The sequence below is a fragment of the Furipterus horrens genome, unplaced genomic scaffold (genome assembly GCF_987537825.1).
Source record: "Furipterus horrens unplaced genomic scaffold, mFurHor1.1.pri manual_scaffold_6, whole genome shotgun sequence".
Taxonomy (NCBI): domain Eukaryota; kingdom Metazoa; phylum Chordata; class Mammalia; order Chiroptera; family Furipteridae; genus Furipterus; species Furipterus horrens.
This window is the reverse complement of record NW_028327176.1, coordinates 61,839,005-61,853,682: the sequence shown is the minus strand read 5'-3', so window position 1 is coordinate 61,853,682 and position 14,678 is coordinate 61,839,005. Positions and strand designations below refer to the sequence as shown.

Genomic DNA, 14,678 nt, shown 5'->3' with positions numbered 1-14,678 from the left:
AAAACATAATCAAGAGTAGAAAGGCAACCCATGGAACTGGATAAAAGATTTGCAAATCATACATCTGACCAAAGCTCCTAAAAGTCAAACTAAAACTTAATCAACCTCATTAAAAAATAAGCAAAGGACTTGAATAGATATTTTTCTGAAGAAGATATACAACGTCTAATCAACACAGGAATAGATGTGCAACTTTACTAATTATTAGGAAAATCTAAATCAAAACTACAGTGAGATATAATCTCACACACATTAAGATGACTACTATAAAAACAAACAAATATTTTAAAAGTACAAAAAATAGAAAGCATTGGTGAGGATGTGATGAAGTTGGAAACTTTGTGCACTATTGATGGGAATGTAAAAATGGTGCAGCTACTATGTAAAATAGTATAGTGGTTCCTCAAAAACTTAAACATACAAGTACCATATGATCCAGCAATTCCACTTCTGGGTATATATCCCAAAATATTGAAAGCAAAATCTCAAAGAGAAATTTGTACACCCATGTTCATCACAGCATTATTCACAATAGCCTAAAGATAGAAGCAACCCAAGTCTCCAATAATGAATTAATGGATAAACAAAATATAATATATATAATAAAATATTATTTAGCCTTTAAAAGAAATGAAAGTCTGGCACAAACTATAACATTTTGTTAAGTGAAATAAACTGATCCCAAGAAGACAAACACTGTATGTTTCCACTTATATGAAATACTTAGAGTAGTCATATTCACAGAGGTGGAAAGGACAATGGAGGTTCCCAGGTGCTGAGTGGAGAGGAGAATGGGGAGTTAACACTCAATAGTACAGTGATTCTATTGGGGAAGATAAAAATGTTCTAGAGGTGGATAGTGATGATGGTTGTACAGTAATGTGAAGATACATAATGTAACAGAACTGTACAGTTAAACATGGTTATATGAGTACATTTTATTTGGTGTGTATATATATATATATATATATTTAGCATGATAAAAAAACAATTAAATAGACACATGTTGCTAGAGGTTACTCTATTGGACAGCACAGGTCTAAATGAGCCATAGTTGTCTAAATAATGTGAAGTGGCACAGAAATAAATGGCCAACCAAAAAAAAATTTATCATCTATTACCTATCTACCTACCTACCTATCTATCATCTATCATCTATCTATCAAGATATGTATAAAACAGGCTCAGCAAAGACAAGATCAGAAATTTGAGTCTTCCTGTCAGTAGAGGACAATGTTGGTAAAGGGAATGGGCCCATTGGCTGTAGTTCCATTGCAAAATGATGGCTTATGGCCTTTGTGTTTCCCTACCTGTGTTTCATATTGTTTTGACTTACACATGTAAATTAGACCAGATTCTCTGTTTTGGGTGTTTTAAAAGGTGCTTTGAGAAATCTTGTGACCTTAAAGATAGAAGCCATTATTATTGTTCCATCTGGAACATATTTTTTTTGTTTTCTTGAAAAGAACATCAAGCCATAGAACTGGGTCTACTATATAGGTTTCTGTAACCTTCTGTCTTCTGGTAATAGTGGTACTTATACAAGGGTCAATATTTGGAAGCTTTCTTAGAAAGTAGTAAATTTTTAAAAAAGAGAGAAAGATTGAGTCATGGAAAATCATTGCTATATCACCGCTATCTATTATTAACCAATAATTCACATTTATTTCACAAAGAGATAACAGGTATTAACATAAAAAAATCAATGTGTGAGTACATTCTAAATTTTTGTACTCAATACCCAAAATTCTTAAATTTGAAGTTAATCAAAATTTAAAAGATATATTTGCTATAGCTTTCTCAAAACATCTAACCTGTCAACATATAATGGAACTTTCCAATAATGAGATATGGTATGTAAGAAAGGTATTTGCAAATGCATTGAATCATAGAAACCTCTTTTCAGAATCAGGGTTTTATAAAACATGCTTGGGAAATACTACTTTCACCAATCACCTGAAGCAGTATGGAGATATAGAATAGTTGAGTGAACCTGAGGATTAATGAGGAGCCAAGAGTGACTATAGCGCCATGAGTTACACTACTTAAGGAAGTAACATTAATATTATGGCCTTGAAGTTGAAGTATAAATATGTACAAAGTTGATAAAGAAATCTAAGGAATCAATAAATGTAGACCTTAAACAGCCAAGTCGATTTTTATTTCATTCTATGAAAAGAAGAGGTAATAAAAGTTTTGTTATAAATGGAGCTGAATGATTGTTCTTTAATAGCCAGATGTGGTGTAGCATGAACAGATAAGAGTAAAGAATTGGAACTGAAAGACCAGTCACGTGAACCTAGGCTTATGTAATAAATGTCTGAGCTAAGGCAGAAATGGAGTTTGAGAAGACTAAGGCAGTTACATTATTTTTGGTCTTATACTCAGGATTTAACAGTTATATGTACCCTAAAGACTATTTTCTTAGCCTGACCCTTATTCCTTTCATTATCAGAATTTATGGTTAATCTCAAAAGATAGATTGCTTTGTCTCTTGCTATACAATTAAAGTTGTGTTTCTCTCTAAAGTTGTTGTCTCCACACTTCTTAATGGGAAACAAGACCAGCACATGGTACTTCTTTCCAAAAATGACATAAGTATGGATTCACTTCATGCATTACAGTGCTTCTGCCATTGCCCATGAGTTAGAAGCCAAGAATTGAACAGGAAAAAGACAAGAGCCATAATAAATTTTATCCTCCATGAAGAAGTTATCACACAAATAATGAGGCAGAGCCTCTCCAATTTTAATGATAATGGAGTGGATATCATTGAGAATACTGAATCAATAAATAAGCTACTGATAAAAATAAAATAACAAGATACTAAACACAAGGATATTTCTTGCATCCAAATGCCCTTTAAACATATGATTTCAGAAGAGTAGTCAAGTTTTAATTCCTTTAAATAAGACCTAAAAGGACATAGGAGTTAATAGAGGTATAGAGCTGAAATTATTCCTCCTTGAAGTGTAAAATGCAAGGACAATACTGATAATGCATATGATCTACTGCAGTGAACTTGGGTGAGAGGCTAAAAAAAGTCTCAAGTCAGCGACCTCTTCGTTAAGAAAGTGGCTGTGCAGATGAAGGCAGCGGCAAAATCTTGCTTCAAGTGTTCCATTTCCAGTTCACACTGTCTTCTTTTCTCTGATCACTAATTACTGTTCTCCTCCCTTTGCCCTCACAAATGGGCACAAAACTGCTCATCAGCAGAGGGAGAAACAGTCACCAGTAGCATTCTAGACATTCCATTATTCAAATCAGCATAAAATGACTACATGAAATCCCTAGGAAATTGAAGTGGCCTTCTTTTCACTTTTAAAACTATACTTTTGACTAATAAAAAGTCTGTCTTATTTAACATCTAACAAGGCCTCCTCAAATATCTCTCTTCCTTGAGCACAGTTATACATAATGTAGAGCATTATAACTGGCAACATGAGCAGATAGATTCATTATTCACTTTAATGAGAATATTTTTTCAAGTGATATTATTAATGGATTGCATAAGACCCATCAGATAAAGTACTAACACAATCTTGAAAGCAAGCAAATTAAATCATAGGCCTTAAAAAGCAACGACTGAGGCTGCCATGATAGTATGATCTGTAGAAAATTAAGGCTTAAATAATAGCTTAGACTGTTTTTCTTACTATTATTTGCATGTATGTGTAATAACTTTGTGAAGCTGACAGAGAGTAAATTTACAAATTTGGACTTCTAATGAATACAATGACATTTAAAGTCTCAAAGGTCACCTGAATAACAGTAAAATCATTCCATTGAAGTCAAAACCAATTTTAAAATATTGAGAGAAAGGGCCAAGTAATATTATCAGTACATATTGTCCAGAGGCAAAGGTCAAAGGGTAGGGGGATGAGGTAGAATTCTTCCATATTTTATTATAACCTATAATCAATTGCAGACTTTTCTTATTAGAACCATTCAGCAATCATTAAAAAATTGTCACACACAAGGTGATGTTTTTACATTGTCATGTATATTACATAGTTTTTATAACAAATACCATGTGGAATCATTAAAACATCTTTGCTTACATGTGTCTATATGTGCCTGTGTTCCCAGAAAAAAAATATCTGCACTATAATAATAGCTTACATTTCTATGGCAGCATAATTTATAAATGCATTACCTCTTTGGATTTTAAACTCATCTATGAAGTTTATAAGAAATATATTATTTCCCCATTTTGAAAATAAATAAAGATGACAAGAGACTGGTCAAAAATTATCTGGGAGCTGGACTAAAAATCTAGGAACCTTTTCATTGAGATTTGCTTTGCCTTAGTTAGACCTTTGAGTGGTAGGAAGGACAGAAATGTTACCTCCCTTTAAAGAAAAGACTAAAAATACAATGGCAGAAACAGCATGACCTGGATGAATAAATGGCTCCTGACCAAATTCTGACTAGTCTTTTGATATTTTAAGAACATTGTTCAGAGAAAAAGGGAATAAAACATACATAATTTTTAATTAACCCATCAAAATCATAAAATCTGTTTGTTGAACCTAATTCTTTGAACATAAGAGTAAAAATGAACTGAAGTTAATGCTATAACATGGTCTAGCATGAAAACATATTACATGTATATATGTATACTCACACAAATACATGAATATATTTTTCCCCAAGGGGATATTAACAAATCATTCACCTTAATCTTCAGAATATTTAAGTACATGCAAAATAGCACAGACCAAAAAATAAGTCAGCCAATCCCCAAGGGTTTGACTTAAAGACTGATTTAGGATAGATAATTACAAAAAAATCTGTTTTTCCTAACCAAAAAACCTATCTGCTAAGAATTAGGTTCAGATCATTTTGACTTATACATGTAAATTTTATAATATCCTTACCCAGCTTTTATATAATATTTGACATTTTTAGCAAGCTTTCACAAGCTAATATATACTGTTATGCTTCTGGGTTTAATGAGAAAATCTTTACCTCTCTGTCTCTGGGTCTCACCTTGTGAAATCTGTCATTTCCATCATGATCATACACATCTGCTTGGCCAGCACAATTATATCATTGCCACTGTCATCCCATTTGGCCACTTCAGCATCCAGCTTGCTTTTCTCTTGGTGGAATATCTCCACCTGCTCAGCTATTTTTGCCTTCTCCTCCTGTGGTAGTTGTGCCATGATGGCCTGTGTGGGTTACAGAAAAGTGTGACTAATGATGACGAAGAAAGTACAGACAGTAGGTTGACTCTCCCTCCAGTTAATGGCAGAGCCAGACCTGACATGATTTATAGGCTGCCCCTCCATTCTGGAAAGTGTGTTTCTTCCAACCTGGGGAATGCAAAAGCACAGATAAGGTCCCGAATTCTCTGTTCCCACTCCCACATACAAAAAAATACAGAGATCCACAAGTACATGCACATTGACAGTAACAGAACTTCTTTGTCACTTTGATGACATATGTTTGTTCAAAAGAATCTATTCTTGACAATTTTTATATTTGGTCTCAGGAAACTTTTACCAGATGAAAGAATGTACCTCTTTCAACACCAAAATCTATTCTGAGAAGGGAAAAAAAGAAAATAGGCCTTCTGTCGCTAAGGAATTTTAAACACTATCTGAGCATCCATGTGCAGTGGGGTGGGGAGACTTCCTATGAATGTTAGTGAAGGAATCTATGGTTAGATGTCAAGCAAAACTCCCCTATCTGAGGCACTTCAGAGATGGCACATCTATTCCCAGCCCTCCTCCACCATCTCTCTGGAAATCCTGGTATGACCAAGGCTTCCTGTAGGGCCTATGAGTGTGCAGACAGAGATGTTGGGATGGGTTAAAATATAGGATAGAAAGCAAAGGTTTATTTTCAATAGTTGGTCAGTAAGGGAATGTAGAAAAGGAAGAACTAGAGTCAATTCTCATTTTTCATGGATTCTTTATTTGCAAATTTACCTACTCTATAAAATTTATTAATAGCCCCAAATCAATATGTGCCCAGAGATGAATAAGAAAAAACAAGAGAGAGAGAGAGAGACCCAAAGTGCTTGTTCCTAGATGAAGTTAAACAAGATATTCTTTTTCTGTCTTGTTTCAGGGCAGAGGCTTCAACATCTTGTATAGAATAGAAGCTCAAGAAATATCTTTTGATTGACCACCTAAACATTTTTCCACTTACCACATCAACAAAGTTAAAGAAAAGTTACCAGAACAAACATTTTCTAAAGGCACAATTCTGAAGAAAAACGCCCTTCAAAGCAAATTTGCAAAGGAAATGTTATTGTGATTTTATGGAGGCTCAACCTGCATTATATACTTAATGTTGTGAGAATTGTGTGCAACTATAATTATATTAGCTTCTGCATATGTAGCTATCAATGGGCCAGTTTTTTCACAAATATTTTTAAAGTGCTCTTGCTTTTAAAAATTTATAATTGACCTTTGCTGAAACTGGATTTTTTTAAAAAAAGGTTGTCTATAAACAGGAGATCACAAACTACAAAATTTGCAAATTAATCAAATTAAAATTCAACATGAGTTTTAATTAGGTCTTATCAAAGTAACTCAGCAGTTTGAAATGTTAATTAATTAAGGCTGTTCTAGCTAGAAAAAAAGTTAGTGGCTGGTTACACTGAGATCAAACTGAATACAAAATAAATAACATGTGATTCCCTCAAACTAAGAGAACATGAGAAAAATTATTTTCATGGCTAAGAGGAAAGGGAACAAATCAGCTTCTCTGTTTGTGTGATCTGATCACCTAGGGTGGTCTGAGCATTTCTGCTGCTTCTGTTCACAGCAGCCAAGCACAGCTCTCCAGATTGTTGACCTGGTTGATCTGGGAATCCAAATTTGTGGCACCATGAACCAGAATCCACAAAGTTTCCAATCCTTTCATCCCAGGTTCCCACCTTTTCCTCTGAACAGCCAACCATTTTTTTGTGTGATAAAGTCTACTTATTAAATAAAAGTACAAATCATTGATCCAAGCCAACAACCACTCAGCCCAGAATCTTTTTTTTAATCTAAATCTCAAGAAGCCTTCTTATAATTATTTTTCCAATCTCAAAGAGAAAAATGCCTTTTGAGGTCTATATGTCTCCAACCTGATAAATACTGGTTTCTTAAATGCAGAGCAAGAGTCTAGCATTAAGGTTACAAGTAGATGAATGTTTGAAAATAATGATTAAAAGGGCTAAAAATCAATGCTCCTATTCCTATTCACTTGATTTAAAGTGGGATAATAACCATAGTAGTTAAGGAGTTGGTCCTTTGACTTTTACCAGTCTCAGGCTGTGAAGAGAATTGGAAAATTGAAGTACTTGTCCCATTAATTCAAGTAAAAATTTTCATGACTGTCTAAATTGTCCAGCTTTTAGGATAAAGTATTTGGCCAACCTTCTAATGAATGACTCCCTCATGTTACAAGCATCCTCATCATTATCTTAATCAACGTAGCATTATGTGACACCATGTGATACATTTTATCTTGCAGTTTCCTGAATGACATTACAAGACAGGATGCTGTATATATAAGCAGAGATGAGGCATGAAGACGTTAAGAAAGTAGCCTCCAGGTTACATAGCATGGCCAAGCCCATATTTAAAATCAAGTCTACGTGACTCCAAATAATACATTCTATTACCAAGGTTAAGTGCCCAAGAGTTATTGCTGACCAATTTTAGCCATAACAACCTGTAAAAAAAAAATAGTTTATAAGATGTGATGTCAAGGTCTGATCACTTCTATATTTCATTAGACCAGGATATGGTCATTCTCATCCTTTCTCTCATTTGTGCTCTCATTCTCTCATTGTCTTTCATCAATTGTGGTAGAGAGGCATCATATAGGGACACATAAATGGAATAAACATTAATTTCAGAATTTGAGAGCAATGTTGGAGAGGGTACTAAAAGCATTTTTTCCCACCTTAACCTCCTTTTAGATTAATTTTTAACAGTTCAGAGAGAAATGTCTGAATGAGAACACAAAAATAAGGCCATTACCAGTGGAGAACTGGCTGCTGGAAAGAGCAACTGCCTCTGTCAAAAACAACTTCTGCTTCTTTCACAATTTTGACCAAGTTAACATACTTCTCTGGTCAAAAGTTCAACCATCTGTCATCTCAGCAATTCAATGTACCCTCTTATTTCCAACTTAGAGACTTAATTCTATTTCTCTGATTTGTCATCATATAATCACAGGCTGAAGTAGGCTTACTCAATAACTAATGCTGTCTGCTGCAAGTTAATCACACAGACCACATGATGGATCGCAAAGACAAATCAGCAAGTGCTGGATTAGAGCGCCACATTTTCATGCTATCCTGGACCATGTTCATAAATTTGTGATGAGAGATCTTTCAAAAAATACTATTATCTTTTCACCTGTTGAGTGAAGAAATAACTGATGATGTAGATAGGTACCATCTGACTTTTGTTTCCATCCATAATATACTTGATGAAATGAATGTACAACAGGACCTTGTTCTTCCTTGTAAAGAGTGAAATTAATTATGCTATTTTGACAAGATGGTGATTAGAAAGAGTTGTACAGTATGCCTTTGTCTTTGAGAAAACAATTCAATGGTTGCTGGGCTGTAATAATACTGAGTTGCAATCAATCAAATTGACTTTGAATTAATTAAAGCTTGGATGAATTTCTCAAACTTGCCCTTTGTCATTAATGTAAAAACACTAGTTTTACTTAATTTTAAAGATGAATGAATTGGTTGATGGATTAGTTTAGTGTTATGCCAACTAGGCTCAAAAGACTCTTGGCTAATGGTCTTCCCAAATTTCAACATTTTGAGGAAGAATTAAATAGAGCCTACAGTAAAATTTCAAAGTAGGAGGCTTCATACTTCTGTGTATACTTTTCTACTGTCACCAGCCTGTGATCAGAAGAGAGTTCTCTTCCAAAGAATAACATTTTTCAGAGTCACCTTTATTGAGCACTTAATGTATGTTAGGTATTAGCCTCATTGTTTTATAAAAATTAAGTAATTAAAGCCCTAAATTTTTAAAAAAGGTTTAGTATTCATCGTCGTCGGCAGCCGTCCATCTCGAGAGACGATGGTGTAGCTTCTTAAGAGTCTATCTGCACCGCCAAGAATGGCTGTGCAGTCCGACTCGGGAGTGACACGGTATCTGTCTCCTCCCGTGTTGAATCGACATCTTGCGATGACGCTGGAGTGTCCTCTCCAGTGAAGCTGAAGCTACAGAGCCTGGGCAGGGTGATATGGAGGGTCTGCTGTTGCCCATGCAGCAGACCCCCCCTCTCTTCGCAGCTGAAGGGTCCAAGGGAAAGACGGAGTCAATACAGCTTGGGTTCAGGTGCGCCGCAGGAGTTGCCGGTGTTGACTACAATGTCAAACCGCCTTAGGGACTCCGGCTCCGGATTTTCTGTCGGGGTTTACTCCCTTAGCCTTTCCCCTGAAGAGGTATGCCGCAAGGCAGCGGAGGTTTTTTGGAGTCAGAGTTTTCCTTCTCTGATGTGCCCTGACTGGAAGATCGAACCAGCGACACTTAGCTCGCAGGCCGACGCTCAATCCACTGAGCCAAACCAGCCAAGGGCCTTAGTATTCATATTTTACAGATAATAGCACTGAAGCTCAGAGAAATTAAGCAACATGCAAAAAGCATGGTCCTCACACTGATCTTTCTAATTCAAAACAAAACAATCAGTGGGGAGGGGGAAGGGGGAGAACAGGAAAAGCTGCAGGGGTTAAGAAGCATAATTGGTATGTACAAAATAGACAGGGGTATGCTAAGACTAGTATAGGAAATGCACTAGCCGAAGAACTTATATGGAATTGAACTAAGGGGGTTTGCTGGAGGGAAAGGGGGTACTGGGAAGAGGGGGGCAAAAGGGGAAAATTAGGACAACTGTAATTATCATAATCAATAAAATATACTTAAAATGACAAGTCTATCTGAAATCAAAGACAGTTCACCCTTAATGTTTTGACTTTTACTCTCAAATTTCCCCTATCAATGTCCATCTGAATCTTCTGGATTATTTAATTGTTGGATGAGACTATCATGATATAAGCACAAAAGAGAACTTGGGATTTATGTACAAAGACTTTATGACTCATCTAAATGCCTAATATTCTTTGATTTCTCCTTATTCTAATCTCTGATTATTTCTTACGCTTATTCCCAAATTCTAAGCTAGTGTCAGCTTTCTGAGGTTTCCTAATCCCTGTTCTAAATCATCATCTCTTTTTCAACCACATGCTTCCTATTGATTATATTTTCTTAAGTTAAACCTAACACAGAAAACTAGAATATCTAGTTCTCAGCTATATTATAATTGAATTGCTTTTACTCTGTGTAAACTGAGGGTTTTAAGGGAGAAGAATCTCAGCCTCCTTTACAATCCCCAAGTATTTCATCTCCTGACACCTGTCTTGCCTACTTGCTTCTATCCCTAAGATGGTACAGCTAATCAGATTGGTCAGATTCCAGGATCCTCTTTGGACCACTTGTGTTGGTGGACAGTGTTACAAATGGTCAGGAGTGTTTAAAAGTAAGCCAGAGCAGTCATCTTTCTTGCTCCATGCTTTTAACTGGCATATTTCTAGTATGTCTCTATAATTTCTTTTTCTATCACATGGCAGATCTAGGGCTACTATTCTGTCCATAGGTAGGTATTGCTGGGTGAGGGGAAGAAGCTCTCTCTCTCTCCTCTGATGGTCTTGAACCAATTTCAAAAAATGCGGTCTTGTTTAATTGAGAGCCTATGCCAGAGAACAGAGCGATGACAGCCCAAGTGGTAACAAGTAGTACTCTAATTCTCCACTTATCATTGCCTCTTGTGTAGTTAACAAGTTTGGAGACTTCAAGCAAAATCATGATGTCTTTGCCAGTGCAAGATCTGGAGATTCTGTGTCCCTTGACTGCTGATACATCTAATCATAATCCCCATGCCTAACAAAACCCACTATACACATAATAGTTTGCTTTGTTGTGACTGCTATTTTTTGAGTAATGGAGAGAGAACAGAGTTAAAAGCAATCAGAGTCAGTGGTGGTTATTTCTATGTAAAATGTAAGTTGCTATCAACAACCCCAGATGAGAGCACAGATTTAAGAGCCATGAATCTGGGGTTCCAATGCCTTGGAAATCAGAAATCCCCTCAAACCAATTTGGTGAACGTGGCCTCTGTGCAACAAAGTGAAGTCCTGGATATCTACTCACCCGTGCACTCTGCCCTGCAATGAGCTGGTCGTCCTCAGTCTGAACACTTGTCCTACTGCGGACATCATAATCCTCCTGCTCAAAGTCAGAATCATCCTCTAGTTCTTCTGGAGTCTAAAGATACAGAAGAAAGATAAAAATCATTATATTATATATTGATTACCTTTACCCCCATCCATACACTTCATCACTGCAAATGCTAAATAGTCCCTAGAAAAGAGTTTATAGGGGATTAAATACAGGGGGTTATATGGGCAGATATTGGCTAGAATGGAGTCAGAAAAATCAAGCTGCCCTGATTTATATCTTTCTAAAAATGCACTTTGTTTATTATTTCTTTCTGTATAAGTAGCAAGTCTAATTCTGTAATTTTAAAAAAATGTATTTATGTTATTTCCACCCATACAAATATATTCTAAGATAGGAAATCACCATCAACCACCAAAGTTAAACCTATGCTTCTTCTATAATGCCCCTTTTTGCTCTATTCCAGATATTTTAGTCTCAGTAAGCCCAAAAAAGATTGAACATTTCCAGGTCAATGGATAGATCTGATGGAATAACTGATGTGCTCATTAAGTCATTTAGTATATAGGTTACAACTATATTCTAGAGACAAGCATGCCTAGCTATGAATCCCTATGTGACTATTGGAAAACCCCTCTCTTAGCTTTGGTTTCAAAGTCTGTGGATTGGCATTGATATCAGTAACTACCTACATGATTGTTGTGAAGATTAAATAAGGTACTCTATGTAGAGTGTCTGGTACATAACAAGCATTTTAAAAAAGATTTCCCATCATTACTACTTGGGATTTTGAAACCAATTCATTCAAACATTTTTTTTCTAGTGAAGCCACCAACTACTGCATACCCACTAAGGATTAAATAATTCTTTCATAGATAGTATTCATTTAGCTCAGTACAGTACAGTACAATAAGTTTCGAGACTGAGCAGAACCATGGTGTCTGTGCCAATGCAAGATTTGGCATTCTGTGTCCCCTGGCTGTTGAACCATCTAATCATAATACCTGATCCCAACAAAATCCATTATACATGTATGTAGTTGTTTTGATGTGGCTGCTGTGTTTCAAGTGATAGAGAGTTCTCATCTCACCTTAGAGATGAGAAAAACCAAGGTGCTGAGAGGTCCAGTGCCCAAATGTCTCTGAACTAGCTAATAACAGAACTAGCATTTAGATCCATACATTCAAATGTGTCTGACTCCAAACATACCACTTTTTATAAGTTGTTTTATTGTCATTGTAGTGTTGTTATTTTTTTTCACATTACAAATTAAGAAAGAACTGAAGGTATGGAATGGCTTTAAAGTAAGTAGAGTTAGATGAAATCCTGTCCAATATGTAAGGTTAGTATTGGAAAAAATATACAAATAAATCCATAAATTCAGAAATTAAAAAAAATCTTTTAATGACAATAATAATTGGTAACGTGCATTAAGGTCTTTCTATGTTCCTATCACCGTGTTCTCTAAGTGCTCTACATACACTCAGCTTTCTTAACAAACCTTCAGTGCAGACATGATTGTCTTCATTTTACAGGTAACAAAACTGAGGCATTAGAGATATACCTTCTTTAAAAGTTTCTTAGTCTGGCAATTTGAAGCATGTGATCTAAACTGTCATACTCTGTTAATTCTAAGAGGATGAATTCAGGAGGTGGCAAGGACAATATATGAGGGAAACATGGAGCAGTAGTGAGATTCCTAGCTCAAGTGTCATTAGCCTTAAGGTGATGTCACCCACAAACTGCTTCTTGGCACACAGTAGCACCATCCCCTAGGGTTCTGTCTTTCGAAAGGAAGGAATAGACCACAAGCAGTACTGATCATGAAGCTGCTCATTCTCCATCCAAAAGAACACTATTTTTATTCTGTTGGTCCCTTTGGTTACCTCAGTGTAATTAGTCAGTGTGGTTATTGATGAATCCTTGAGATAGGTCAGACAGGGATAAAATGGGGTCCTTCATGCCAAAATCACATCGTGTCTAGTAATTTTCCGAACCTTGGCATACCCCTCTTGTTTTGCTTCTCTCACCATCAGTACATTTATATTTACTCAGTAATCTACACATGTTCAATTTCCTTTCATAGGGATATTAAAAGAAAGAAGGAAGAAAGAAGCTTTGTTTCCATACTTATTAACTAAAGCAGGTGTAGGGTGGGCCAAACCTGGTTCAAATAATAGGGTGTATTTTCATTATGGACAAAGTCAATCATCTCTGATCATTCCTCCCTCTTCTGGAGAGTACTGCCAAGCAATTGCAGCAGGTTGGTGAATTCTGCTGATAGATGATATGACAAGATTGCACACACTTTTCATCATTAGTTTTTGAAAAAAAGAGAGAAAACTAAAATGGAAAAGCTCACTCAACAGAATGGAGAATATGACATTGCCTATGGTACTGTGTCCAAACATTTCAGTGATCTATGTATTTAGTAGATGAATCAATGACAGACATAACTTGGAAGCATTAGGATAATAATTATGAGTTTTTACTCAAGTCTGTGGCTCAGGAACCAATATAAAGTTTGAAAATGAGAAAAGTAATGACCTGGATGTGGACTCAGGGGATCGAAATTTTTTGTCGTAACTCTACCACTTATAAGTTCTGTCTTTGGCAAGTCAGTGAGAGCTTTCTGCCCCTCTGTCTCCTCACTCATAAAATGGAGGTACTAATTGCTACTTGCCCTGACCACCTTACAGAATTCTAGAATAAAATGTACATGAAAATGTTTTGAAAATTATAAAAGTGAACTAAAGTAATAGGTGATAATTATGTTTAATAAATATACACCTAATAACAACAACAATGATAATGATAATAGCAATCATTTATGGAACAGGCACTCAACTGATGGATTTAATCCTTACAGCAACCTACTAAAATAAATTAATCCCCATTTTATAAATGTGTAAACAGGCTCAAATTTGAGTAAACGTTCCAATGTGCCACACCTGGCAAGTTAAAGGTTCCAGAGCCCCTGCTTTTAACCATCACAAACACCACCAGGCAAAAGAATGAAATTAAAATATTTCCTTGTGCCTTAATGATGCAGCAAATCCATCCAAGTCACCCATATAAATAATTATGTGCATAGGCAGTTTGTTAACTGCAATATAAATATGTCTCCTACTCATGCTGTTATTTTTGAATTATGTTTTTTAAAGTGTGATTGTTATTTTTGGTTGGTCAAAGGCATTTAAAAATTAAAAGAGACATGGAAAATAATGAAGGTCTGCAAATGGGTTCAGAGATAATCAGACTTGTATCATCAGATGGTGTTACAGGGTAAAGGAATTTAAAAATGTGTAATTCATTGTCCTGGAAGCTGGAAACTGAGAGACAAGTCTCAGTTCTGCCCTATGTGCTCTAAGGGAAGATCTTTTTACAATATTCAATAACCACTTTGCTCTGTACTTGATTCCCTGGTTCTATTATCTAACAATAAAAGATAATTGTGAAAGTGGG

At 35.7% G+C, this 14,678-nt stretch overlaps 1 protein-coding gene across 2 annotated transcripts in view; it reads right to left on the bottom strand.

Annotated features, from left to right (window-relative positions):
* The window catches only part of CTNNA2 (catenin alpha 2), a 1,309,400-nt gene that overhangs the window by 59,906 nt on the left and 1,234,816 nt on the right, over window positions 1-14,678 (bottom strand). For both annotated transcript variants that reach the window (XM_090281609.1, XM_090281608.1), the window contains exons 14-15: window positions 11,187-11,300; window positions 4,993-5,174 (exon numbers count right to left, since the gene is read on the bottom strand). In XM_090281609.1, coding sequence (XP_090137735.1) covers window positions 4,993-5,174; window positions 11,187-11,300 — 296 coding nt within the window. The remainder of the gene's footprint in view (window positions 1-4,992; window positions 5,175-11,186; window positions 11,301-14,678) is intronic.